At 49.0% G+C, this 25,985-nt stretch overlaps 12 protein-coding genes across 12 annotated transcripts; 5 read left to right on the top strand and 7 right to left on the bottom strand.

Annotated features, from left to right (window-relative positions):
• Positions 1 to 302: 302 nt before the first annotated feature.
• BABINDRAFT_30089 (uncharacterized protein) lies at positions 303 to 949 on the top strand (the record flags this gene model as incomplete). The annotated part of the gene is made up of 2 exons (XM_019131473.1): positions 303 to 323; positions 374 to 949. 2 exons carry the CDS (start codon positions 303 to 305, stop codon positions 947 to 949), a joined length of 597 nt encoding a protein of 198 aa, XP_018988252.1.
• A 147-nt stretch (positions 950 to 1,096) lies between these two features.
• Positions 1,097 to 2,920, bottom strand: ECM3 (putative ATPase; the record flags this gene model as incomplete). The annotated part of the gene is made up of 2 exons (XM_019132271.1): positions 1,808 to 2,920; positions 1,097 to 1,720 (listed from the first exon to the last, which is right to left on the bottom strand). The coding sequence occupies exons 1-2, from the start codon at positions 2,795 to 2,797 to the stop codon at positions 1,097 to 1,099; spliced, it is 1,614 nt and encodes a 537-aa protein (XP_018988251.1). The 5' UTR covers positions 2,798 to 2,920.
• A 436-nt stretch (positions 2,921 to 3,356) lies between these two features.
• On the top strand, positions 3,357 to 3,788 carry BABINDRAFT_78448 (uncharacterized protein). The gene has a single exon (XM_019132689.1). The coding sequence runs from the start codon at positions 3,424 to 3,426 to the stop codon at positions 3,697 to 3,699; it is 276 nt and encodes a 91-aa protein (XP_018988250.1). The 5' UTR covers positions 3,357 to 3,423; the 3' UTR covers positions 3,700 to 3,788.
• A 938-nt stretch (positions 3,789 to 4,726) lies between these two features.
• BABINDRAFT_159409 (uncharacterized protein) lies at positions 4,727 to 5,069 on the bottom strand. Its single transcript, XM_019127641.1, has one exon. It carries the CDS (start codon positions 4,978 to 4,980, stop codon positions 4,777 to 4,779), a length of 204 nt encoding a protein of 67 aa, XP_018988249.1. The 5' UTR covers positions 4,981 to 5,069; the 3' UTR covers positions 4,727 to 4,776.
• A 543-nt stretch (positions 5,070 to 5,612) lies between these two features.
• On the top strand, positions 5,613 to 6,818 carry SFP1 (zinc-coordinating transcription factor; the record flags this gene model as incomplete). The annotated part of the gene is made up of 1 exon (XM_019130714.1): positions 5,613 to 6,818. The coding sequence occupies one exon, from the start codon at positions 5,613 to 5,615 to the stop codon at positions 6,816 to 6,818; it is 1,206 nt and encodes a 401-aa protein (XP_018988248.1).
• A 1,428-nt stretch (positions 6,819 to 8,246) lies between these two features.
• Positions 8,247 to 10,466, top strand: PMT4 (dolichyl-phosphate-mannose-protein mannosyltransferase; the record flags this gene model as incomplete). Its single annotated transcript, XM_019132296.1, has 1 exon — positions 8,247 to 10,466. One exon carries the CDS (start codon positions 8,247 to 8,249, stop codon positions 10,464 to 10,466), a length of 2,220 nt encoding a protein of 739 aa, XP_018988247.1.
• Positions 10,467 to 10,946: 480 nt separating this feature from the next.
• On the bottom strand, positions 10,947 to 11,909 carry BABINDRAFT_170034 (uncharacterized protein; the record flags this gene model as incomplete). The annotated part of the gene is made up of 1 exon (XM_019130713.1): positions 10,947 to 11,909. The coding sequence occupies one exon, from the start codon at positions 11,907 to 11,909 to the stop codon at positions 10,947 to 10,949; it is 963 nt and encodes a 320-aa protein (XP_018988246.1).
• A 935-nt stretch (positions 11,910 to 12,844) lies between these two features.
• On the top strand, positions 12,845 to 15,568 carry BABINDRAFT_5811 (uncharacterized protein; the record flags this gene model as incomplete). The annotated part of the gene is made up of 1 exon (XM_019132295.1): positions 12,845 to 15,568. One exon carries the CDS (start codon positions 12,845 to 12,847, stop codon positions 15,566 to 15,568), a length of 2,724 nt encoding a protein of 907 aa, XP_018988245.1.
• Positions 15,569 to 15,722: 154 nt separating this feature from the next.
• On the bottom strand, positions 15,723 to 19,100 carry BABINDRAFT_164642 (uncharacterized protein; the record flags this gene model as incomplete). The annotated part of the gene is made up of 1 exon (XM_019130272.1): positions 15,723 to 19,100. The coding sequence occupies one exon, from the start codon at positions 19,098 to 19,100 to the stop codon at positions 15,723 to 15,725; it is 3,378 nt and encodes a 1,125-aa protein (XP_018988244.1).
• A 1,680-nt stretch (positions 19,101 to 20,780) lies between these two features.
• On the bottom strand, positions 20,781 to 22,380 carry BABINDRAFT_159405 (uncharacterized protein). The gene has a single exon (XM_019127640.1). It carries the CDS (start codon positions 22,046 to 22,048, stop codon positions 21,050 to 21,052), a length of 999 nt encoding a protein of 332 aa, XP_018988243.1. The 5' UTR covers positions 22,049 to 22,380; the 3' UTR covers positions 20,781 to 21,049.
• A 341-nt stretch (positions 22,381 to 22,721) lies between these two features.
• On the bottom strand, positions 22,722 to 24,614 carry BABINDRAFT_159403 (uncharacterized protein). Its single transcript, XM_019127639.1, has one exon. It carries the CDS (start codon positions 24,306 to 24,308, stop codon positions 23,034 to 23,036), a length of 1,275 nt encoding a protein of 424 aa, XP_018988242.1. The 5' UTR covers positions 24,309 to 24,614; the 3' UTR covers positions 22,722 to 23,033.
• On the bottom strand, positions 24,394 to 25,427 carry BABINDRAFT_159401 (uncharacterized protein). The gene is made up of 3 exons (XM_019127638.1): positions 25,204 to 25,427; positions 24,532 to 25,141; positions 24,394 to 24,471 (listed from the first exon to the last, which is right to left on the bottom strand). The coding sequence occupies exons 1-2, from the start codon at positions 25,256 to 25,258 to the stop codon at positions 24,777 to 24,779; spliced, it is 420 nt and encodes a 139-aa protein (XP_018988241.1). The 5' UTR covers positions 25,259 to 25,427; the 3' UTR covers positions 24,394 to 24,471; positions 24,532 to 24,776.
• Between the last annotated feature and the right edge of the window lie 558 nt (positions 25,428 to 25,985).

The following is a 25,985-nucleotide window of genomic DNA, read 5'->3' as shown; positions in this document are numbered from 1 at the left end:
TATATTTATACATCGTTAGGACGTTAACTGTTTGAGAAAAATGGCGGGGCCCGGATAAACCATACCGGTAAGCATGATTCAGATCCTGTATCAACCGCGTCATGATGCTGTAAAACATAAATTCGAGTCCAGGCGAGCTGGCAGCAAGTGGAACTTTCAAATACTTATATGCAGGACCTCGACTATCGCATCGCCACTCTTGATTGCTGCTGCGTGAAAGCCTTTCCGAGTATTTAACGGCTTGCGCTTCCTGTTCATCTTCTGCCCGGAATACTTTGACCTCAACTGACTACACAATCGCAATGGCTCTCTATTACAACATTGTACGTATGAGCCTGCTTGTCGCGTCTCAAAACGATTATTAACCTTCTAGGTCTTCTCTATTTTGGTGACCGAAATGGCCATGTTTGGGTTGCTCTCGCTCCCTCTCCCTCGCAACATCAGAGGCACCTTGTTAAGCGTGCTCAGCAAGCCGTTCCAGTCGGCCCAGTTCCAGATTGCGATAAAGTGCATCTTGGCCTTTATTTTGATCCTCTTTGTGGACTCGGTCAACCGTGTCTACAAGGTGAGTGCAGAGTTACAGGCCCCTACCAACCACCCAGAAGCCGCTATGCAGGGTTTCATCGACAGAAGCGACGTACAAGCCAGAAGATTTTACGCCCAAAGAAACATGTACTTATGCGGTTTCACCTTGTTTTTGACCTTGATCTTGACCAGAACCTATGCCTTGGTTGACGAATTGGTGGTAGTTAAGACCAAGTTGGCTGCCCTTGGCAGCTCTAACGCTGCCACTTCCGTTGCTGCCGAAGCTGACGCTTCCCAGGAAATTGTCGACTTGAAGTCTAAAATTCAGGCCAAGGAAGCTGAACGTGAGAATTTGACCGACAAGGCTGCCAGTTTGTCTTCTGACTACAAGGCTGTTGCCGGTGATGCTACTGCCAGAAAGTGATTCTGGTATTTGACTCCTAATCATTTTCGGTGGCAAGCAAAGCCACCCGAGAACCTGCTTTTCAGGTTTCGACTAAGCTTACGATGTCATCTTGATCGCCAAAAAGAGTATAGCTAATTCAGTATATGTAAGGATGAAAGTTGTCAACTAGTAATGCATGATGGCCTTCAAGGTGTAGCTTACCAATGTAGGTAGCGTGATGGACAAGAGTGGGTATTGGCATAGCATCACAATCGACAAGCAGTCCATCTGGATATTATCGTCCGACTTGGGATCCGAGTAAAATGCCGTGAAATATACAAGGGTGGTTGCACTAGGAAGGCCCCAATTGATAATCGATATGAATCGCAACATGTCGTCGTCAACGAAAAAGTTGGCTCTGTCAAATCCCCAGTTTACCAAACAGCCCAAAACTGGCATTGCCACCAAACGGAAAACAGTAATAACCGCCGCGGTGTACAAGAAGCCCGGGGGGATTGCTTTCACGGTCAACCTCGAAAGTGTGGCTCCGACTAGCAAGAGACCGATCGGTACGCACGCGGCTCCCACATAGGATGTGAAATCCATCATAAATGACAAGGGGGGGTTGCCGTCTGGAGCATCCGGTAAGTGCACCTGATTAGATGAGACAAACAATGCCTTGACCCACGGAATCATGGCAAAGGCAATGCTAACGATGAGGGTGACCGACGTTGGCTTTTTCAAATTTTCGAAAATCCCGTACACAAACAGTAAATGGTATTTTTGGAATAGTGCTCTGACGCGATCGGGCTTTTCCCAGATGGATCCAACCGTACTGGCATCTGCGTGAATCGATGGATTTCCTGGGTGGCACATCTCTAACGTCGCTGAGGGCACGGGCACAAGGCTGATATCTTGCATCCCCGTAACCGTTCTCGTCAAGTTGGGGTTGGTCCGCAATCTCTCCAATTCACTGTACCCTTCGATGATGTTTGGGGTGGACGGGGCTGCATCGGGGCCGTCCAATTGAAGAGATAGGGCTGATACTCCCGAGTGGTTTGAGGAGGTACTTGCCCTGGTCGTCATCTTTCTGCGAAGAGGGGCTGCTTGAGAGGAAGAGTGGGACGTGTCTGAGGTAGTAGAGTTGGATCTAGCGTTTAAAAATGCTGCGTGTTGGAGTAATTCGGTATTGGTGTTTGTGCCAGTGTTAGCAAGGTCTTCCTGGCCTTCTTGGATAAAAGAGGCCACAGAGGATGAAGATTCAGTAGACCCGTGTCCACTTTCCTCTTTCTCTCTCCTTATGTTGTCCTGGTCAGGCCTGCTAGTGCCTTTTTCTTCAATCGTATCATTCTCGATATCTGCCTTCAAGGCATCCCGAAAGTCATACTCAATAAACTTGTAGCCTCCCAAATTAAATTGGTAGATGATATAAAAGGCCAAGTAAACGCACACGTATGCCACTCCCTTGTTTCCCTGCTGTTGGGTGAATATAGTCCCCGTGTCCATGGACTGGACGTAGGCAATAGGCAAATCAGATATGTTAGGGAAAATACCCACGGATATGATGCCTCCCGTCCACCTCTTCGGTGATGGAGTCATCTTGCCTATGATGAAGCCGCATGTGCCACCTACCATAAACAAGAGAGTCGCATTAAGGCCAATAATTCCTATAGCTTTGATATCTGAGGATTGGATACTGCTGATGATTTTATTGAAGATGAGGCACGGGAGCAAGGCGGTCATAACCATGTTGGATAGGTTTCTTCCCGTATCAATCGTTAGGATATTCATTCGGGCGAGTATATAGCCTGTCCCTATGATGAGGTAGATTTTAATGATGGGCTTGAATGCAGTGTATATAACACTTCCCAACGTAGCTCCAGTCATTGTGATGGGAAAGTCCACTCTGAGTTTTATGCTTCTGGGTCGGTGGTGCTGATTGTGTCTATAATCTATAGCTCTTCATCTGGCACGAGTCGATGGGGAGAGAAGTTCCAACGAGAATGTCATCATGATTTCATACCCGTTGACTAAAAAGTGTTCATCCTGCGGCGGTACATTGATAGTCAGGATACTGACTCAGAAACTGATGTGTGCCGGCACCGGCTATCGGACCTGCATCGACATATACGTTCAATTCCTCATACACTTGTTTCTCGGAGTATTATATACCGTATACACCATGCACCCTTAGAGCTCGATGTTAATACATTTGGTGCAGCTATTTTATTGATCAGGGTATATCGACCTGTAAGCTACGCATTATCTAATATACGGATTAACTATCCATGGTGACTTTATTGTATGTAGCTTGGGATTTATTATACTGGCAAAGCTGTTATGTTTACTGTAAACCGCTCTAACTAAAACGACACAAATGCTTCTTTGCGATATAGGATCAAGACTAGAGACTAGAGCTAGTTTTGCAGGTTGACATGAGGGAGATATGGAGACGGTTTAATCTGTCGTGTATCAAACTACGATAAACTTTCTGTATTACATCATTAAACATAATGGCAGTTGTCATTTACCTTGGATTCGAGTCATTGTTTAAACTTAAAGTTGAAATAATTGATTCATTGACAAACATATTAATTAATAGACAAAACGATGGCTCGCCTTTGTGCGATACTACACCTTTGTCGTCCCAGGTTAATATTTACTGCAATAATATGACTACGCAAATATTAATAGTCTTTCCAAGCTCATGTTTACACACTGCTTCTTCCCGGTACTCTACCCACAAGCCCCTCTTCCAATCTGTCCCCTTACTGAATTTTGGAAAATAGAATGTTGTATGTATTGGTTTGTGCGGGAAATGCCCAATGTAAAGCTTCCATAAACACTCTCGCAGGGGGGGTAAGAGTGGTTCAGACCGGCCCTCTACACAGTAGTTCAATCGATAACTACTTCGCACATCAGCACATCTTTATAAAACTTGAAGCTGAGTTGATGTGTTAATGCCGTATGACAGTCCATTATACACGCCGTCGGCGTCGGCGCACATGTACGATCACCGCATTACTCTCCAACTGCAGATGCGCTCGGACGAGGATACCCGAAGGCACTTGGCATTGCAATGTGGGCGAAGAGAACAAGCTAGTTGCTTTAACTTGCGCTTACGGTTGCCATTTTCTCACTGACGGGTATTCACATAGCCTGCTACCCTGGACTCGATATGGCACCACAACTAGAGCTTGTGGAGCGTTTCGAAATTTCAGATGTCTCCGCGTGCCAATATTTCACCTAATGCATGTTGCCCGAATTGCTTTTTGATCTCTTATATATGCATAAACAGCACTGGAATACGCACCCACGAGGCTAATTGGCCAGCCGTTTATGCAGCGGATCTATGACTAGGAAACTGTAAGCCAGACAGTGACAACAGCCTTTGATCCAGCTACGGTAATCAAAAGATGGGAGTAATTCGGACACGCAGACCAGCTGAAATATTCTGGTTGGCCCCCTAACTGACTACGATTATAGGACGCTAACCGTCTGGTGAAAACCCCAATCCGCCCACTTGACGCTCTGGCCGATTGGCTAAAGGTACGTGTGGCGAGTGAATCCAAATTAGTCTCTCCAGCCAATACACACCCTGGTAGGTCGCAGGAGACGATATGTAACCATGTCGAACAATCGTAACGTTTCCCATATAACAAAAAAAAGAAACGTGTCACAGGGCACACAACCGAGCGACGAGCTGCACTAGGAGCCCCTCAACGTGCTGGAGCTATTCTGATAAAAGTGCTCGTAACCCCTTAATTCCGAGACTCGGTGCCTAAATTGTTTAAGTCTCAGTACATCCAAATGTATACGACGTTGGTGTGATTTCACTGCGTAACCGCTAGCAAGATAATGATGGATCAGGTGTTCATATGGCATCGGCTATCTTGGGTCCTGCAAGTGCCAGTACCCTTAATGTGGTGTCCACTTTCAAACGGTCCGTTATTTCTTCGTAAATAGATACTTCCCTGGCTGTTTATTCGTTCTTGTAAAATACGGACGGCGCGGTGTTGCGCGATTCCAGGGAGTGGCGCATGTATCCGGTACTCTAAATTTACACGCATCGATAGCACTAGATAAATCTCACTTTTCTATTTTCCAACCTCCCCCTTTGTGGAAATAAATATATTACTCACCAGACAACTTCCCTCCGCTAGACGCTATATCACGTAGATCTCTCTCTCTCTCTCTCTCTCTATACAGTGACGGACTCTATAGCTTTCTAAATTAGCTATATTTCCAATAAGTTCCAGCGTATTTGCCACCCTCTCCCGTGACCCGCGCAGCCTACTTTTCAGTGCTGCTTGCTTTTGCTGATACATTTCATCCCTGATCGCTAGAAAACCCCTTGGCCTTACTCTACTAACACCAGCTACACACCCCTGATTTCCGCTTGCTAATTGCTACTGCGATTGCTACTTCACATTTCACCTACACACCCCTGATTTCTGTTTTGCTAGCTGCTACTGCTACTTCTCGGATTACATCTACCCTTGCCACCCCCAAATTTCGCTGACTTTTGTACACATCACAGATGCAGCAATACACGCCTAACCAGCTGCCCAACCAGCAGTTTGGAGCGCCACCATCGTTCAACAACTACCGCTTGAACCAGTCCACCAAGAACCCGGCACCCAACCCCACCAACGCAACGCTGTCTACGGGCCGCGGCTCCATGTTCTCCACGTCCTCCGCGATGAACATCCCGACAGGTAACCGCGTGCTGCCGCAACCGATCGATATCTCAGCGCAGCACGGCACCAACCCCAGTCTTGGATTGCACACCAACGTGCCCGCGCCGCAGCCGCGTGCGGGCTCCGTGTTCCAGTCGTCCAAGTTCAGACGCGAGTCTCTCGCGCACTCCGGCGGGATGGGTGGTGTGTCTTGGGGCTCCGTGACCATCGGCAGCTGGCTCAAAGACGAGGTGATGATGATGGGGCTGCTTGCGAACAACGGAAACGTCGGAATGGGCGGCGTGGTATCCATGTCGCCAGTGGTTAACTCATCGCACTACCTCCCGAACTTGGAGGCGGATTACTGCCGTGACTATTCGTGCTGCGGTCAGTTGTTACCCACGCTCCACGACCTTCTAAGACACTACGAGGAGGCCCACATTTCTCCGTCCCCGCCCTTAGAGACCCCCCGAGTGATGAGACCGATGCAGAACATCATGGAGGCCGTTTCAACTAATGAGGTCTTTTTGAGCCAGAACCAGCAAAACTTGCAGCTCCAGAACCAGAACGGTTTTCAGTTTGGCGTGAACGAAGATACCAGTGACTTCAACTTCCAGTTCAGCAACGGCAACTTGAACTTCAACCCCGGCATTTCCACCAGCATGTTTGACACCGCCACCGCGGAGAGCCACAACTTCACACACAACAACGCGCAGTTCGAGGCGCCCGCTCCTGAGGTGCCCGCGCCGCTCCACACGCCGCAACCGCAGCACCAGCAAATCTACCAGCAGCAGTTCCAACAGCAGTTTTCGCCACACCACCAGCCGCAGCCGCAGTTCCCGTCGCCTAACGCGCTGCTGCACCAGCAGCTCCACCCCAACGCACATCAGGACGATGAAGATGCTGAGATGTGCATTGATGACCCAGCGCGTCACCTCTACGTTATGGAGAGGCAGGAGCACAAGCCGTTCAAGTGTCCGGTCATTGGCTGCGACAAGAACTACAAGAACCAGAACGGGTTAAAGTACCATCGCTTGCACGGCCATCAGAACCAGATGTTGCACGCCAACCCCGACGGCAGCTTCAGTATCATCGACCCCGAGAGTAACACGCCGTACCCGGAGGGTCTCGGCATGGAAAAGGATAAGCCGTACCGCTGTGAGGTCTGCGGGAAGAGATACAAGAATTTGAACGGTTTGAAGTACCACAGGGGGCACACCACCCACTAAGCCAACGTCCACCATCTAAGGCACTACAAGGAGTGGGCACATTCCTGGGGTCAGGAAGATCTGAGCATCAGCCCTGGACTTCAAAAGCATCAGGACCTTCTACAATGATTCTTGTCGATATGTAGACTCTGAGGCCGCAGCTCTCTCCCATGACTATTTTCATCCACCTGATTGATCCGGTTTTCAAGTAGCCTCGAATGCATCCCCATATTATTCTGCTTTTCCCCAGGGTTTGTTCCATTTATGCTGAATGTGTTCTATCGCTTCAGCTTCTCAGTTCTTTCTATTTTCGTGCTCTCTGACCTTAAATCCTTCATTTGTGTTATTACTTTACACGTTTTCTCATGAAAACCTGTTTACTTTACTTCGGCTCGATATATTAGAATATACAAGACGCGATTGAGCGATTATGATTGGAAGAGGCAATGGCAAGCTAACGCTACCTGCTTCATTTGTAACTAAAAAGACGCATTAGTCCTGGGTATTAAAGGAGCTATTTAATCCTGCAGGCGTCGTCGGTAGATATCCTCCAGCCTCCGAACGGACTGTTATGCAAGCCGATTATACGACATATTGCTATCTAACCTTGCGGGCCATGTGGCCTTCAAAGTATAAGGACCTCGGCCCCTCCTCTTTTTGTACACATCTTACCTAAAGTGTTCCCAACTAGGCATTTTCTACCTACTTGATATACCACGTTCTCAGTGGCCACGAGTTAGAAAACAACAAGCTTCAGATAAAACATGAGATAAGTGCAGATACCACGGGGTGAATGCGCCAATTTGTTTAATTTTATAACGGGAAAATCGCAACCATTGATGTAGGAGTCTGTAACGTACTTTTGACTCATATCAGCAAACCTAGAAACGAAGAGCAATCAACTAAATTATTCATAACGCTGATCTATGAGGTTTTCCTATCCATTGCGGTACATTTCGATCCCCTCTCCCTTCAGACCTAGACTAACTGATATAATAAGAGATAAGTTTTAAGAGAATATTGTGATAATAAAAGCTGGGGCCACTTTGTTTGATCTAAATTTCCAAGGTGAGATGAATTGCTGGAAAGCATGAGTTTCAAAGGCCTCTCCCGTCTCCCGTCTCCTACCCATTGATTTTCTTACCAGCCCCCCCCCCCCCCCCCCCCCCCTGAACTTCAGGAAGACAACAAACCTTATAATCACAACAAAAACCCAGTTCAAATCCAGCCCAAATCCAGTTCAAATAAAATCTAAATCCAGCTCAAATTCACACAGATAACAACCCAATTCACCGTAGATCGATGCAGAACTCTGGATATAATCCCTACCGTAGAGTCTGCCCACCTGCAGCTAATGCCTGACGTGGCCGATTGACAACGCAACTAATATTTTTCACACACTTAATTCGAACTCTTCTTCAACTGAACTCTTCTCTCACATCCACCACCATGAGCGGCCTTAGAAAACGCGGCAAGGCTTCTCCCAAGCCAGCCACCAAAAACGATGAACTCAAACTCGATAAAATCTTGAAGCCAACGACTGCCTCCCAGTCCGCGGTACAGTACAACATCGCCCTAGCCGCCGTGACCTTTATCGCGTTTGTTACGCGCTTCCTTTGGCTCAATTCACCAGACCAGGTTGTTTTTGACGAAGTGCACTTTGGTAAATTTGCCTCCTACTACCTCGAGCGCACGTACTACTTCGATCTTCACCCACCGTTCGCCAAGATGTGCATCGCTGCGGTCGGCTGGCTCGTGGGCTACGACGGCGCATTCAAGTTCGACAGAATCGGCGACTCCTACATCGCCAACAAGGTGCCGTACCTCGCTCTCCGCGGTTGGTGCGCGCTCCAGGGCACGCTCACTATCCCAGTGATGTTCCTCACGATGAAGGAACTCGGTTACTCGATCCCAGGGTGCGTGTTTGCCACATGTCTCGTGGTGTTTGACACTGCGCACATCGCGGAAACACGTTTGATTTTACTCGACGCCACGTTGATTCTCTCGGTTGCGGTTTCGATTTACTGCTATGTGCGCTTCTACAAGACGCGCGCGCAGGCCTTCTCGCGTGCGTGGTGGACCTGGTTGTATGCCACCGGTGTGGCCTTGTCCTGTGTGATTTCTACCAAGTATGTCGGTGTCTTCACGTTTGCGACCATCGGCTCAGCCGTCCTCTACGACCTTTGGATGTTGTTGGACGTCAAAACCGGCTTGTCCCTTCACCAGCTTGGGCGCCACTTCGCCGCGCGCCTCTTTGCCTTGATCATAGTGCCCTTCACCATCTACCTCTTCTGGTTCTGGGTCCACTTTACCATCCTCACCAAGTCCGGTCCCGGCGACGCCTTCATGTCTGGCGAGTTCCAGGAGACCTTGTCCGAGTCCCCCTTATTGCGTGACGCCAAGATCGTCAACTACTACGACATCGTCACCTTTAAGAACAAGGACACTAGTGCGTTTCTCCACTCCCATCCAGAACGCTACCCATTGCGTTACGAGGACGGCAGAGTCTCCACCGAAGGCCAGCAGGTCACCGGCTACCTAGGCACCGACGCCGGTAACAGCTGGGAAATTGTGCCGGTAGACGGCAAATCCGGCACTATTAGGCAGGCTGACATTGTCAGATTGAGACACGTGCGCACTAACGGGTTCTTGGTAGCCCATGATGTCGCCTCCCCGTTGATGCCAACCAATGAGGAGTTTACCGTGGTGGATGTTGAAACCGCCAATGGCGCTCGCTTCAACGACACTTTGTTCAGATTGGATCCCCTTGACAAGAAGAATTCGGGAAAAGACTTGAAGAGCAAGGCCGTGGCGTTCCGTGTGCTCCATATCGCGACCGTGGTCGCCATGTGGACCCATAACGACCAATTGCTTCCTGACTGGGCCTTCAACCAACAGGAAGTCAACGGGAACAAGAAGATCACCGACCCGGGTAACATTTGGACCATTGACAAGATTGAAAACATCAGCGAGGCGCGCATGTTCCACATTCCAAAGCAGATCAAGAAGCTTTCGTTCTTCACCAAGTGGAGAGAGACCCAGCGCTTGATGTTCGAACACAACAACAAATTGTCATCCGAGCATCCGTTTGCTTCGTCGCCCGAGTCCTGGCCATTTGCTGTCAGCGGAGTTTCATTCTGGAACGATAACGACACCCGCAAGCAGATCTACTTTGCGGGCAACATGGTTGGTTTCTGGCTTGAGTCTGCCTTTATTGTGGTCTATCTCGGGCTCATGGCCGCGGACCAGCTCACCAGACGCCGTAACATCCAGGCGTTGTCTGAACGTGCCAGATTCAGATTGTACGACACCATGGCCTTCTTGTTTGTCGGCTGGTGTGCTCACTTTCTCCCATTCTTTTTGATGAACAGACAGAAGTTTTTGCACCATTATCTCCCAGCTCACTTGATCGCGGCGTTGCTCGCGGCCGGTGTCTTGGAGTTTTTGTTCACTGACAATGCAGGCGTGGATTTAGAACCTAAGGCGAAGAAGGGTAAAGACCAGGAGATTTTCTACCTTCCGTATGTGATTACTGTGGCCTTGTTGGTCACCGCCGTGTTTGCGTTCTACTTATGGTACGCGCCAATCACCTACGGCCACAAAACTTTGTCTATTGACGAGGCCAAGGCCAGATCTATCTTTGGCGTCAAACTCCACTACACGAAATAGAAAGAATGGACAAATGGGTTGATATAAGCTTTGTCTAATCGTATAACAATATATTTATGAGTATTGAGAATGTTTTGAAGACGGGATTTTTGTATGATTTGACTCGAAGTGCGCTAGGATAGTGTGGAGACAATTATCTACGCAAGGAAACACGAAAGACCGTAGATATCATAGGCAATTATCAAGGATAGTCTTGACCGTTAAATAGTCAATCAGAAGTATCCCCCATAGCCTCTGAAGATCAAAAAGGTCTGTAAATTGAGGCAACTCCGTCATTTGGAGTTTGAACTAAACATGGGACACGACTCCCTTCTTTCTGTCGCTCATTAACACTATTTCGCTCCCTGAACAGCTTCGACAAGAATTCACTTGCTCTAATTCACTTTTTCAACCCTGGTACATACTTAACTCATAGCTCCTACCAAGCTCTAACCTTCTACTCTGTGATTGGATCTCGTGTTACGCACTAGTGTTCACGCGCTACATCGTCGGAAAGGGAATCCGACGGTGACACCGAGACTGGATATCCAAAAACTCGCTCACCTCGATATACTCCACCTCTGGGTCCTCGTCAACAGCAGTGCCAGCACGCAAAAATCCATGCCTGATCAAAAAGTCAAGCATAACCATCGCACAGTTCGGCTTGAACTCGCCGCATAACATGGCTTGCTTGACATCGGCTATATCCATCAACTCAAACCCGCCCACCTCATCGTCATTCACCCCTGGTACAACCCCAATGAATGGCAAATCGTAGATAAACTGCACCTCCGGCTGGATGAGCCCCGCCTCCTTCATCGACGTCGGGTCGTGCTGGTACATGTACGAAAGAACACCCGCAGAGCGAACATGCTCCGTGACATACTCTTCAGGGAGACTGGCCTCCTCCATTGCCTCTTTAATAACAGTCTCATTCACCGTCTGTGGATACCCGATGCCCCCGGCAATGGTGTTGTCCAACATTCCTGGGAATGTGGGCTTGGTGGTCGATCTGCGGGCAATCCACATCTGGGTCTTTCCCGTGGTAGAATGCTCTTTTGGCACGTATCCGTTGATATGGACACCGTAGGTGACGACCCCAATGAGGACCGAAAAGGCGCGCTCCACGCGCAAGTACGGCACCGACAGCGGATGGTATACCACGTATTGCTCATCGCGCCAGCCCTCCAACGTCTCAAAAGAGCCAGCATTCTTCCAACACCGCGCAATCTTGTCAAACGCCACATCACGTGCCTCTATGCTGGCAAGCGTGGCACTGATTGTTACCGTCTGTGCTGCGTAATTGACCGTGACCGTCTCGGGGTGTTTGCTCAATTCTAGCGCCACTAGCGGCAACATGTACCCCAAAACTGTGCCATCATGGGAGTAAAACTGGAACATCTTGCCCACTGTCTGCTCATAGGCCATATCGTGCGGGTACGGAAACGTATCAACCGTCTTCATCAACGAGAGATAAGGTGTGGCATCAGCCGGGAAATCGGCCGGAGCTATAGATGGCATTGCACGAGCGTGCGACGGCTTAGTGATACGGCTTTTCAAGCGATCTTTCCGCTGTTTCCGGACAAGCAAATAGCTAGATAAGAACTCGGGGATCATCTTACGGAGGAATAAGTGGTGGGGCTTAACGTCCTGCAAGTTTGCGCAAACAAATAGCGAGAAAAATATCGTATACGCGCATACTTTGGTGAGAGCTCACGAATAAGTTTGGGTATTGTCAGCTAATATTTCGTCTCTAAAAATAACACTTTATTGTTTTTTTAAGTCAATTTTTTACTCTGTCAGCAAATACAATAAGAGATAACAAGTTAGAATGGTTTAGTGGTTTTTTCCAGTGGATAACAATAATAGTACGCTCTTACCCCCATGCCAGGTTTCTTTTTATAGGAAATACGCGGGGGGATAAGAGGAATGGTTCTTTATATATACAGCAGGGTGGCAACACTAGCCCGGAAGATATCAGGAACGTGTGGTCTGAGATACAAGAGGAGTTAAAGTACACCTTTAATAAAGGCTTGAAAGAAAGTCACAGAAAATTACCCGACTGTCAGGAGAACGTATCCTACCTCAACGGTTTAGGCACATAGCATCTACTCTCTCAGGTTTAATATACGCATGGACATCATTTTTACGTGACATCTAGTTATATTACCATAGCCCGTTGGGCCCAGAACTTCCTCCTTGTATACCCTTAGAACCACCTCAACAATTAATCCTTTCGTTCCAATCTCTGCTTCCCCACACTTGCCATTTTGGCAACGGGCTCTATGGTCCGAGTCTCTGGTGATCGCACGCTCCCATCTGCCCATACATAGAATTTCCAAAAAGCTGGAGAAGAATCTCCTTCAAGGCACTGTTTCAACCACCGTTTGCCTATCGCCATGCTGGGAAGCTCCAAATCACTATTCAAGCAGATTCATGCTTGTTACAAGAGCACATCGCCAGAGGCCGATACCTCGCTACCCGCCGAGCTAGTCAGCGAGATCGAAAAGTACTCCCTACGTCACCTTGAGTACACCCCCTCAAACCTCAACTCGCTCTCGAAGCTCGCGGAGGAGTTCCACACAGTGTATGATTCATGCATTCTGCAGTTGTCCACAGAAGCGCCACTCCGAACCTACCGCGAGATCCTCTTCACCCAAATCATGCACCGGCTCCTCCCTGTGTTGTGTCTCGATATCACCCAGTTCAGGGACTGGATCGACCAGCGAGTGCTTTTCTCGCTCAACAGTGCGGGAATGTCGGCAGAATTGGTCCACATGTCGCGACAGTTCATTGTGGCTATCCTCAGTTTGGCAGACCCTGCCAGGAAGGAGAGCCAGGCTTCTCTTCACACCGCTATCACCACCATGGCCGATAGTATCATCTCTATGTATGAAACCCCCGACATTGTCATCAACAAAATGGCTCCTATATCGTCCACCGCGGCCGAGTTAGACGAACGCAGGCGCACCATCCGACTCAACGCATACAATCTCGCAATAACAGGCGACGCTGCCAGTTACTTTATTGACGCTATTGAAAAAAGCGACTCGCTACTATCTTTGTTGCTTCTTAGTGCAATCTTGAAAACCGTCTACCAGACCAAGGGGTTGCGCCGCTACAACCACCTTCTTGCGCGCTTGGTAGGACTCTTGACGGAAAGTGAGGACGTAGAAGTGGTCAGCGCCAGCTTCAGCTGCATCATTTGGCTCTCCCTCCACCGCAAGGAAACCAAGTGTTCGTTGTTCAGGCACCTTTTTTTGGCGCTCATCTGCACGTTTCATCGCCTTGGGTCATTGGAAGGACGTGAGATAGAGGGAGAGGCAAGGGGTGGGGCTCTGGAGAGTGATATGCCAGTGCTCCTGTCACTGAACAGTGAAATCATTGGAAAAAATGAGATAGAAAAAAGCAGTAAGAACGACCTCGATACCACGAGATGCCATTTCCTTACCAAACAAATCTTCCTCCTCTTGTATGGTAACTACCCTCTCACATTCCTTGCCATCATGCGGAACCCCTGCGAGTCGTCCGTTTTCACTGATACCACATTTATGAGTCTCACCTCGTCTGACTTGATACACAATGACGCCTTGATCAAGAAAAATATGGCCAGCTTCGCCTCCGGAAAGTGGGATATAGCTGCTGTAAGGTCAATGAGCCAGAGCCTTTTTACAAGCGCGAAGGCACACCCTAATATGCTAGCCTATTCGACCATAGAAGAAGAATGGACGGATCTTATTGCAGGCTCAAACTTCTATGCTAAAGATGACTGGCCAGAGTCGTTGCTAGGGTACGAAAGTACCTCTCTCAAAGCAAGCGAGTTGTTCGACGCCAACAAAGCGCTTTATCTGAAGGAGTCGTCCAGCCCCACTCTATACCGAAGCAGATCCCCGCCAACCATGGAAGTACCCTCCGAAGAATTACCCTTTAAGGAATCGCGACCAGAGGAAAATTCGGTGCCTTACTACGAGCGTGAGATTCTCATTATGCACAATGAGCTCCAATTTTCCGCTTTGCGAGATGAAATCTCCAAGGAAACAGAAATGAAGCTCCAGGCAATAATCCGCTCGGATTCATATACGATTCGGAACCTTCGAGCCCAGCTCTCTACGGGAGCAGTGGCCTCCTCTGCAATAGGCGACCTAAATCAGGCCCTATCTTCAGTTAAGGCAAAGCTCCTACAAGCAAGAACTAGCGAGAATGCGCTACTCAACAGAAACAAAGATCTCCTGGACAAGGTCCGGTCTTTGGAAACCCAGATTGAAGGGTTGGACATCGAGAATGAGGCCTTAACGAAATCGATTTCTGCCTTGAAAGATGTTCTAGATCCCAAAGAAGTGTGCATATCGAAGCTAGAGATGGGTTTACAAGGCCTTCGGAAAGAACTAGAAGCTGAGAAGGAAAAGAAGCTTGCTTCCGACGGCGAGCCGGGCAGAACAAGAAATGAAGTGAACGGCTCAGAGCACCAGCTCTTCAAGGCAGAGAACGAAAACAAGCGGTTAGAGGCACACATCGAATCCCTCAAAAGCGAGATCCGTGGTCTCCAAAAGCCGCAGAATGACTCGGAGTCCTCTATCTCCAGGCCGGAGAAAGCACCGCTGCATATCAACAAGATCATTCAATCGTACGAACTCAAGGTCCAGGACTTGCATAATTTGAACTCCAAGTACGAGTCTTTGATTGGCGAAAAGAACGAGAGAATCCTCCAGCTCTCAACCACCAGGCCAATCTCGATTCCGGGAGGAACAACGCACCATGACTCCGAAGACAGACACGATCGCCCCATCTCGATCATGATGGATCGCCACCAACTGAAAAGTGTTCTAGGATACGAGATTCCGTCTCCCCACCCGCCAGCAATTAACTATTTCAACCAGCTTCAGAACCCATCTATGCAAAGTAGGGCTCCGATCCTCCCCCATATGCCGTATCAGGCGGGGCACCAGTCTAGCTCGAACAGCTCTATTAGCAACGAAGAGCATGACTACATGTCCCCTGCCAGAAACACCAGTCAAAGGCCGTCTATTGTTACTACTGGAACGAGTGGAAGTGGCGAGAAGCCCATTAACTTGTTCAGGGGCAGGGGTGGGATCCAAAAGCGTAACACAAAGGTTAAGATGTAGGCTGTCTAGGGTGGTATTGCACTAATTCATACTATAAGCTACGTGGCATTTATGCTTCAACCTTATAATTAATAATTCTACACCATAATCTAAAATGCACGGAACCAATAATGGTGGTTGGCTCGACCGTGAGCCAAGGGGGTGAAAGCCATCCCTAGTTCGCATTGAGCTTGTTACTAGGAGGCTCGGCTAGGAGAGCAGGAATATACGTCGAGGGAGACTCGAGCATACACCCATTGCTCGTCTTCTTCGCAATAAACAGTTCAAATTCCACTATATGGGCTGTCCATTCGGCCACGGCTCTGCCCATGTTCCCATACTTCTGGATCTTCTGGAGAGTCTGCCTTTTGCGTTCTTCTTCCCTCCTCAGGTGGTTGTAGAGATGATATACCGAATTTTTACTCTCGGTGGCTGCTTGATTGGTGAATAACGACATCCGCTTGGAAAGCTTCCGGGTGATGGAAATCATCAACTCGTCATCACTCGACTCGTCATCGTTCCCCAAGCCTTCGTCACCCAAGATCAAATTGGTTGACGAGGTCACCATATAGTCCGTCTCGAAGAAAGAATTAATCTTGGGGAGTCGAGGAACGGGTGGTAGATCGGATACATCTGCGGAATAGGAAGAAGAAAAGTAGCTGTCACCCTCAATCGTCGGGGAAGCCGAGCCACCGTCGCCTCTGTACTCGCCTCTGTACTCTCTGTTAGCCCCACCACCAAACCTGACCATCCCAAACTTCTTGTTCACAGCAGAGTTATCAACCACAATCTGGAACCGATAGCCCGGGCCGGTAACTTCCGACACCGCGTGCGCAAACTCGGGGGGCGGCGGAATCCTGCCCATGGACATGGAGCTTGGAGACGACGCCTTGGTTATGATCGCCTCATTGATTTCAAAGCTCGAAGACGACGACGAGATCGATTCCTCATAGCTAGAAGGCGCAGAGTGCGAAAAGACGCTCGGGGTCGACGAACGGGAGGTGTTGGAGAGGGAACTGAGGGACCCAACCGACTTGATATCCCTCACTAAGCTGGATAACGCACTCAAGTTTGAGCTGGATGATGGTAGCGATCGCATGGCTGCAGTGTCGCCTCGGGCCAGGTCAGCAAGTTGGTCACGAAGATCGGTCCGCGGGTCCTCTTCTTCCTCTAAGGCCTGCACTTTGCTGGCCAATGGCGACGCTTTTTTGAATAACCTAAGCGCAGAGCCAAACAACATGGAAGGCTTCTTAGCGGGCGGAGTCTCGATCTTGGGTTCAGGCACCGCCTCAGAGAAGGAGAGGTTGCTTCCGTTGGATACAGAGCTGTATACCGCCTCATCGAGGATTTCGTAAGCATGAGTCCGTGACATGGAATTCACAGGTTTGCGGGGTAAAAATTCCGCCATTTCGCCGTACGAATCGTCCATGCCCACGAGTAAGCCGGTGCTGAACCCCCCATCCACCACCATGGGCGTAATAACAAACTTCCGGTTGATAATGGGCGTTGCGGGTGTAATGGAAATTAGGTTGCGTTCTCCAAAACACTCTTTGGAATCGGAGATAAGCTCGGTTACGCGATCATAAGACATATTGAGACGCATTTCCACCATGTGCTTGATGTTATCAATATCCTCAAACTCCTCGTTGAGCCCAATGATTTTCCAGACAATCAAGCGCATGTAGTAGGAACGTACCAACGGCTGCCAGTGGTTGAACAACTTGAACCAGATGGGGATGGAGAGGATCCAGTTGCCAGCGTTCCACTTGATGCTCTCTTTCAGATTGGAGTACCAGGTCGGGGTGGTGGCACGGTAGCGTTTCTGACTTGGATAGGCGGTGACATCCTCGATCAAGTAGTTGGGCAACATATCCCAGAGCGCATAGAGGAAACTGATCCCCTTGAGCTGCTGAAACGCATTTTCGGTATCAACGAGCCGCGACACACACTCGATCCAGAAGATCCAATCAATGGACATGGCGATATTCATTGTTGCGTAGTCGTTCTTGTCGCTCGCCATATTCTGGGCAAACTCGCTAAATAAATCGAGCATTACTCCGGACTCCTGTGGCCGATAGGTGCTAATCAGTGTGGCAAGCGACATGAGCAACTGGTCAAAGTAGCGCACAAAATGCGGGCGGAGCTTCGACTCACTGGTTGCGACAAAGTTGCGCAACGTGTGGATAAGCTTAACCATGGAGTTATAATGGGCGTTTTTGGCCACCTGGCTGGTGGGCATGTTCTTCATGGGGTCCCTGGGGAGACTGGAACTCTTTCTGGGGTTCAGTTTCAGAGGGACGGCGCCAACGGCCGTCACGCCCTTTTCTGCAATCTCCCTGATATGACACATAATCACCAAGAGCCCCGGGGCCGCGAGCATCAGTCTGTCATCGATGTCAATCCCCGATACACGGCTAGAAAGAATGTCTAGGTAGTGGCGGAGGAACGAGTTGAACACGTCACTTCCGTGCAGGCACCATTTGCTGACCCATGGTCCGCTGGGGTCATTGATTCCTGGCGCCGGGTGCACAGGGGGAACCACCGGGTTCATAGCTAGGTTTCGCTTCTTGTAAAACCGAGATTTGGACGCAGTAAGACCCTGGTGGCCCGCTCTACGCGGGTTAAAGCGACCTAAATCACCGATCAAGTGCTGGACCTCGCGGGGGAACACCTGGAGCAGGTGCAATTTGCGGCCCGCAGCAATAAACTCATCCTCGTGGGATCCACCGGGGACCACAAGCTTCCTTTCTGAAAAGTAGCAGCCGACCAAATCATTGAGACTGCCCTGTTTCGTGTTCAAGAGAAAGAGCAACGCATTGGCCACGTGTGGTAGGGCAAAGAACGAGTGTGCTAGGACCTTCCCGATAAACGCCGCGTGTGCCAAGGGCACGGTCTTGGCGTTATTAAGCTTGGCGAGCGAAAACTCCATGGTGGACGTTAGGAGCTTGCGGTAGGTCGCAGTCTCAGACACTGCAAGCATTCCCCACTCGGGACGAGCCAAGATACGCGAGAGGCACTCTAAATACGCTGACTTGTCAAGGCTTGAGAGCTTGGTGGATCCTCGTCTGGTCAAACCAGGGGAACTTGTCTGAAGCGGCGTCAGATTGGGGTCGGTCTGGGAGGAGAGGCTGGACAAGAGATATTCCCACCATTTGCACAAAACGCCCTGGGCGAACGTCCGGAGCCTGGCGCTCTCAGCGGGGTTGAGGGTGACATAGTAGTTTTCGCCATCGATGTTGTCGGTTCGCAAGAATGTCATGATGGTCAAGCGCAAGACATTTGTCTTGATAACCCCATCGGACTTTGAAGAGAACTTTGCAAAGTAGCTGTCCAAGCGTTTGAAGTCTTTGAGGTGGCTTCTGTACTGTTCGCTGGACGGCAGCTGGTCCGAAGGCGGATGGCTGTAGGAAAGGGTATATAGCGCGGAAGGCGACTTCTGGGAGATACGACTGCGTTTTTCAGATAGGGCTTCTGCCTCATCACGGGAGGGATCTAGTGTGCGCTTTGCGTCATCAGTTTTGTGAAAGAAGGAGTTCCCACTGGATTTTGGCATCGTGGGGGAGGATAAGGATCAACAGTAGTGAATGCGAGCAGCGGTAAGACTGAAATGGATAGGATTGAGGCCGTGGATGGAGGGGTAGCAAAGGAGAGTAATAGCGAAAAAAATAGGGTACTATTTCGAAAATCAGGAGTAACAGTGGGGCGGACCACAGATAAGCAATGGAAGCAAATTGTGCAAGAAAACCGTTCCGGTAGGGGCGGAGTGGGATGGACTGATAAATAAACGAGTGAAAAGACAAAGGGGTGGGAAGGTGAACGAGTGTGATGTGAAACTTCGAAGAAGAGGTCTATGAATAGATAGTATCGGTTAAGGATTTGTGTTATTTTACATTCCCAACCTAATTCAGGATGCACCATGTAACAGCAGTGTTAGCCGGATATGCAGGCGAGTTTTCTTTTTTTCTTCCGAGATCTCATTACGTCTCCCTATTCTGGCCCGACAAGAACCTCTGCGTCAACGTGCGCGCGCGTCAAACAGACGACATTGGTCTGTTAGTCCTGGGCTCGTTGTTTTCACACTTTTGTAAAGCAAGTATTTTCGGGAGGCACCCAATGAAGTCTACGACACCCAGAAATTGAAATGTGAATTTATTTGATGTATCCAAATCTCAAACGGAAGGTTAAGCAACCTTCCGTCTGTGCCTAGGCGGTGCATCGCAAGCTGGGCTCGAGTAGCTAAAATCTCACAAGGCGCAATGCACTCATGCGGGCGTGAACTTCGGGGAGCAAGTTTCACCACACATTTAATAATGCGGTCTGGGTTCTTACGGAACGTGGCTAGTCCTGGGGTTGGCGCCCGATGGTAATCTCTCTATTCGGGGTAAGCTCGCACTGGACAAGCCTTCTTGATTGCTCCCGCCGCGCTAAACCTGGACATAACGCAACCCCCTTCTTCTCGCGCCACAACTTCCCCCAAACGGCTAAACCTAGTTTCAAGCTGATATTGCTATTGCGCTGATAAGCATGGGTTGTGTATCGCCCAACTCTTATTCTCCTCAATGTCTCTCAGATAAGCGGTTTTGGCCGGCGTGCGTACATTACCATGACAGAGCGGCGGGTTAACGATTGGCAGCGTCCTAGCGTACGTTGGGCTGCATTTAGAATGCAGTGCAGAACCAGGGCTACTGTTACAAAGTAATGAGCTATAAATAGCTGGTCCAATTTCGGGTCTTTGTCCATGCACTATCACAACAGACGCTAGTTTTTGCACCACCACTAAATTACATACATGAACCGGCTTCAGTACAGGAGTCTCCTTACAATTCCTACGGATCGGCGTTCCTACTTCACATGCTTCTTGGGCTAAATAAAGTTAGATAATTACGCTATCACATCATTGAAGGGCAAGCATTCAGCATCTGGTCAAAAGGATAATCACTTTCAACGTCAAACGGAATGATTTATGAACGCAAAACGTCGAGGCATTACCGGGGGCATTTGACGTTTGGATGGTGTTACAGAATTCAATGTAAGATTGTCAGTTCTTGGTCGTACACGGATCCACGTAGAAGAATGGTAACGACGCTGGGTTGACCTGAGATTATTTCTGGAATGGAGGACTCCTGGAATTTACGAATGCATAATAAGGTACATCACGCACTAGGGCATGTATCTTAACTATGGAATTGCTCTACTGCAGCAAAAAAAATTTGAAGATCGACATTGATTCGTAGCCATTAAATCAGGTACCGTGTTACAGATAACCAAACTTCTATCCGGCCTATTCTCTACACAATCATATAATTCTCACCGTCCCCCTCCCACATTCCAACAAAGCTTTTATGCACCGTTATTTGTTGGTTGACAAATTTATCGAATCACATCGCCAATATGGCCTACCACTTACGAGTTACCTCCTTCCGGTCTAATAGCATTAGCTTCCATTACTATTCCTTTCACGTCTCCGAGTTATCTATTGCTTCGCGGAAAAATATCAAGTCATTAGCGCAGCTCCAGCTCTAGATCTCCCTCTGGCTGAGGTGTCAATTCCGGTTTTTCGGTGTGGTTTTGTTGACTTGTCTCACTTGGAGCAAACCTGAACCAAATGAAGAGAACTACTAACAGACAGCCGAGGCTGGAAAAGCTCCAGAATATAGGGATGAACACGGCCGCACTGGTGAGCCGGTAATGATACAAAAAATACCGGATGCCCGTCCAGTTGACCTGGAAGAGTAACTCGGCGGTTTCAATGTTGATTCCCTCGTCGTTAGAGGCAAACTCGACCACCAACTGGTGGTGATCGCCCCGGGACCGCTGGAGCAAAAAGTTCTTGAATACAAAGCTCTTCAACAAGAGCAATTGCAAATGGTTGGCCGTGCGATCTCGGCTCTGGAAGTAGCCAGGAAGGAAGGGGGCGAAGGCCAGGGGCACCCATTGGTGGTTCATCGCATAGAGCACCTGGGCATCGCAATGGAGCATGAACGAGCGGATATTGGAAAACTCTTGGAAGAAGTTGCTCTTTGTGATCACCAACAGCTGCGACTGTTGGTATTGGATAGCCTTGGAGAGGGCTAGGTTTCCACTGATGGGCCAATTGCCGTCGTCGTTCGCTTCCTCACGCAGAGCCACGAGCTTCCGTACCTCCCATTCGTTCATAATGGACACCTTCCGCGAAATCATCTGCGGGCGGCCATTTGGATTGCTGCAGTACCCGTCTATGTTTAGGGTCAAATCGTACTCCACTTCGGGGTTTATGCCTGTGTCTGTGTTGCCAAATAGCTCCCGGAAGTCTACCACCACGAACGGTTTGTGTGACAGTACCTGGTAGTTGAAATTCAACGGAACTCTGATTTCCGGGATGGGAATGAGAAGTTCATAGAACCGGAGAAAGCAGACGACAGACCACGGCAAAAGAATGGCTGTGTTGGCTATAATGAGAATTGTCACGTAGATGGTGGAGCGTGTAATGGCTAAAGCCGGGATGTTGATGAGTATCTTCATGTGAGATTGATGCCGAGGACTCGGTTAGGGTCAAATCTGAGATGGGGTTTTGATCGCACTTTGACGTCAAAAACAAATAAACGGTACGGCTACTCTAATAAGACGCTATAAGATATGACTGTAGTGATGTTGGAAAGTATGACTCTTCAAACACCACGAATGACTCTCTAAAGATTGAATAGCTCCGTAGGGGGCCGTAAATGAGTCGATGCGTGATATGTGGAGAATAGGCCTGCAGGGAGTTGTAAATCTAAACAGTTCACAGCGCTGTTTAACTTCTGAATGACGTTTGGGGATTATCCTGGGCTTTCGAGTGTTTTGACGTGTGTTTGGGAAAAGTTTGCTTTACCCGCAAGACATCGATTCTCACATTTTCCTTTTCCAGACGCACGGGGTAAAGGTGCCGATTAAAACATGTGACAAGATCTCGACCAGGATTTAGGCCATTCTGGGGCAAAATAAACTTTTGTGCGGGTGGCTACTAATATCAGATATAAAAATGTCGGGGAGTCAGTAGAAGAGAGGGAACTGAGTTAAAAAAAATAAAAAAAAGGGCCAATTACCGTAAATTTATTGCTACATGGTTAAAATAAGTAGCTAACAGCAAAACATAGAATTCGAAGACAGACCCTGAAAGTACGTTTTTGGGTAGCGCTGGAAGGGTTTAGCCTGAAGATGACAAGAAATAACACCGGCAAAAATAACATGTTTACTCGGCTCTTTGAAACACCCTAGTGAGGGGAGTATTTACTTGGTCGGATTTATGGATTGAATTTCGAGCTCAACGCTTCGGTTGAGACCTACAATTGGGCATGCTGCCAAACCACAAATTCGGAGGTAGGATGATATTTCTTCTACGTACTTGACATTCAGGCCCATCAGGTCTCATACCCTACACTCAAAGTTAAAATACGACTCAGTCCCCTAATCCAACTCTATCTATGTAACAGGCCAAGACGATATTTCAACCCCAACCCTCCCTCGCCTAATCAAGACTGGAAAAGTAAATTGTCCGTAACATGCTTGCGCTGGTAAACATCATATTGATCGTCTCTTCCGAGAAATGTGCATCGTGCTCGCTGAAAGCCCCAATCAAATAGCCCCCGGACTTGTGGTACACCAGCACCATCTTTTCGGTCGGCTGCGGCTGACCTTTCAAGATGCGCTTCTCGCGCACAAGTTTTGCGGCGTGGCGGTAGAAGGGCATTTCAATACCGGAATGGTACCGTACATCGCGCGCCTTGCTGCGGTAGAGGCAACCGAACTCGGACGAAAACGCCTTGCAGTGGAGCGCCATCTCCGTTTTAGCCAACGTCGAGTGGGGCCCCACGATGCCGAGAATGCGCGTGGTGACGTCTTCGGTACCGGTCCGCACGAGCTTCGTGGCATAGCGGTAGTTTTCCGCGTCGATCTTGTTTTCCGGCGGAAAGTATTCTCCCAAGATCTGGAACGGTTCCACAATACGAATCTCCATGATGTAGACAAGATCCAAACTCTTCTTCGCAATAAGGAGCTTGCAGAGAGTAGCGGACGCAGCCTTGACGTCATGCGCGTTGTAGACCGCGCGCCAGACATCCTGGTCAGCGTATGATACCGCGTCTGCACACTTGCCGAGTCGAAAGTTGTGATTCTGGTTGTAGGGTCCACCGGAGCCGTCCTTCTCAAAGATGGGTGTCGTGAAGAAGTCACCGCGCGCGGTAGCGCGACCAATGCGATGAGCTACACTCTGGCCCATGCGTGCATCATGCGCGCGCGTCAACTGCTCCTTGGTGATGGGAGTATTCAAGATCTCCATCACATCCCTTGCCATCAATTGCAATGCACGGATTTTCTCTTCCGTAAAGCTGACGCGCGCGAGATGGTCAAACACCGCAAACGCGCCAATTACGTTGTTATTCTTCAGCACCAATGGCACTGCGGCGTAGAATCGGATCCCAGGTACCCCTTTAACAAACGGATTATTTTCCGTGCGCCAGTCCTTGGACGCGTCAAGAAGCACAAAGTAGCCCAGTGACAAGATGGCGTGCCCGTCGATGGAGAGCTTTCTGGGGCATTCCTTGGTATCCCAGCCGTGGCTGTATTTCACAAGCTGTTTGGCCTGGTCAATGAGCGAGATGGTGCATCCCCGCATCTCAAATGTGCGGGCTGCCTCCTGAACGATGTGTCTGAACTTATCGCTGTCCTGCCATTGGGGCAAGTACGAATACTGTTCCACGGACTTCCGCCGCGAAACCTCATTATAGCTCTCCGGTGCGCGCATCAATCCGACAGACTGCTCCAAGCACGGCGGGCACGGCACGCTGGATAGGTTCCACTTGCCCTTGGAGTATGCGTCGAGAAAATGGCTACGAGTGAGCGGTACCCGGGAGATAGTCCGAGAGTTTGCATCAGCAACATCACTAAGTGGCGTTCTGTGATGGACCCTATAATGTTAGTCGCGCTCACAGTGGCAATCCTATGTGTCAAGACCAATATTTACTCACTCCTGGGTGTGGACTCGGTCGGGAACCCTCATGAACGAGTTAGTTCTCATTGCCAGCTTCATTGCAAAGGCTAGCAAATTGTAGAAGGGCATGAAATCTCAGAGCTTTAAACCCTTATCAGATCCTTTTATACCACTCCTGGGCCCCAGGCACAAAACCGCGAGCCCATCCCCTGCGGCTTGTCAGCTTCAGCCTATCCGCTTGCGGCTCTCCACCAAAGAACCTCAAAAAGCCCCAAAAAAATCTCATCGCATCTCTGTACTGGTGCTCCCCATAGACTGCCGGTTTTTGATCCTATTTCGAAGCTGCAACTTCATCCGTTCAATGCTCTCGTTGGGCTCTTCCGGAAGCCGGCTGATATCCTTCAACCCGAGACTCTTGTTGCTGACAGAATTCGACGTGTCGGAGGGTATCTGGCGCAACTGCTGGATGTCGGAGAGAAGCGATTTGAGGGAAAGGCGCTGATCGCGCTCCAACTCGATGACATCCTTCATTTTGACATCCCAGAGCGGCCGCGGCACCGTCTTGACTAATCTCGTGGCGACTTTCATCTCGAGAATGTTGCCCTCCAGCTCGAATTGGTCGCGGAGTTTCTGGAGCCGTGCGCGCGCTGTTTGTGTTAGTATGGGTAGGGAGAGATAAGGGTCGAGAGGCGGTATGGGTAGTACTTACCGCTTCGTTTGTAGCGGCGGATAATTTCGTTCTTCTGGCGCTTAGTGAATGGCATGGCGTGATAAACGTAGATATATGAGTGTTGTGGTTTGGTCACCTTTGATCAATTGTTTACGTTGAGATTTACGCGCCGCGCGAGATTTGCTCTCGGGCCACAGTAAAGGTCTCCACTCGCGCCAAACCATTGTGGCTTAAAAAATATCGCTACGGGCAACTTAAAATAGCTTTATGCTGGTAAATAATTGATCCTTGATTTTGAAGCAGTTGAAATAGATTTATAGGGAGCTAAGTTTATTTTTGTGGCATTTTGTCATCCAATAAGACGCTTCAAAGCGCACCAAAGATTTATTTTTTTTATCACGTGACTCCTACCATTGTAGGTCATTTGTTACGTGCTTATTGTGGCCCAAAGTGAAAAAGTTGCCAGTCATCATTAATCCAAATTTTATAATATATCTGGTTAACCCGGAACTACTCTTGGTGAGAAATTGGAAGTCTGCTTTTCATTACACCAGTATTGTAGGGATTGAAAATACTGAGAAATATATCGAGCTAAGCTAGCCTGTTTTTTAAGAGACACCTTATTGTCAACCTTCTAATCAGATCCAATCCTTCTATACCCTATCAAATGGTAAACCTTTCTCTCTTTTTCGGATTTGCCATAATCCTAAACTTATTCCATTCCTCAATCTCTCTGGGTCTACGGCATAATCTTGCCTGTTCACTCCATTGGTCTTCTATTGCGTGCGCGCACCAACATCTCCGCTGAATTGCCACCTTTA

The sequence above is a fragment of the Babjeviella inositovora genome (genome assembly GCF_001661335.1).
Source record: "Babjeviella inositovora NRRL Y-12698 unplaced genomic scaffold BABINscaffold_1, whole genome shotgun sequence".
Lineage (NCBI taxonomy): Eukaryota > Fungi > Ascomycota > Pichiomycetes > Serinales > Babjeviella > Babjeviella inositovora.
This window is presented reverse-complemented; position numbering and strand designations above follow the sequence as displayed.

Bases quoted from the DNA above. Each gene is read 5' to 3' on its own strand.
- BABINDRAFT_78448 (XM_019132689.1), top strand. From the start codon at position 3,424: ATGGCAGTTGTCATTTACCTTGGATTCGAGTCATTGTTTAAACTTAAA.
- BABINDRAFT_159409 (XM_019127641.1), bottom strand. From the start codon at position 4,980: ATGCGTGTAAATTTAGAGTACCGGATACATGCGCCACTCCCTGGAATC.
- BABINDRAFT_159405 (XM_019127640.1), bottom strand. From the start codon at position 22,048: ATGAAGATACTCATCAACATCCCGGCTTTAGCCATTACACGCTCCACC.
- BABINDRAFT_159403 (XM_019127639.1), bottom strand. From the start codon at position 24,308: ATGCGCGCACCGGAGAGCTATAATGAGGTTTCGCGGCGGAAGTCCGTG.
- BABINDRAFT_159401 (XM_019127638.1), bottom strand. From the start codon at position 25,258: ATGCCATTCACTAAGCGCCAGAAGAACGAAATTATCCGCCGCTACAAA. The intron at 25,142-25,203 runs GTAAGTACTACC...TAACACAAACAG, and splicing joins CCGCCGCTACAAACGAAGCG to CGCGCGCACGGCTCCAGAAA.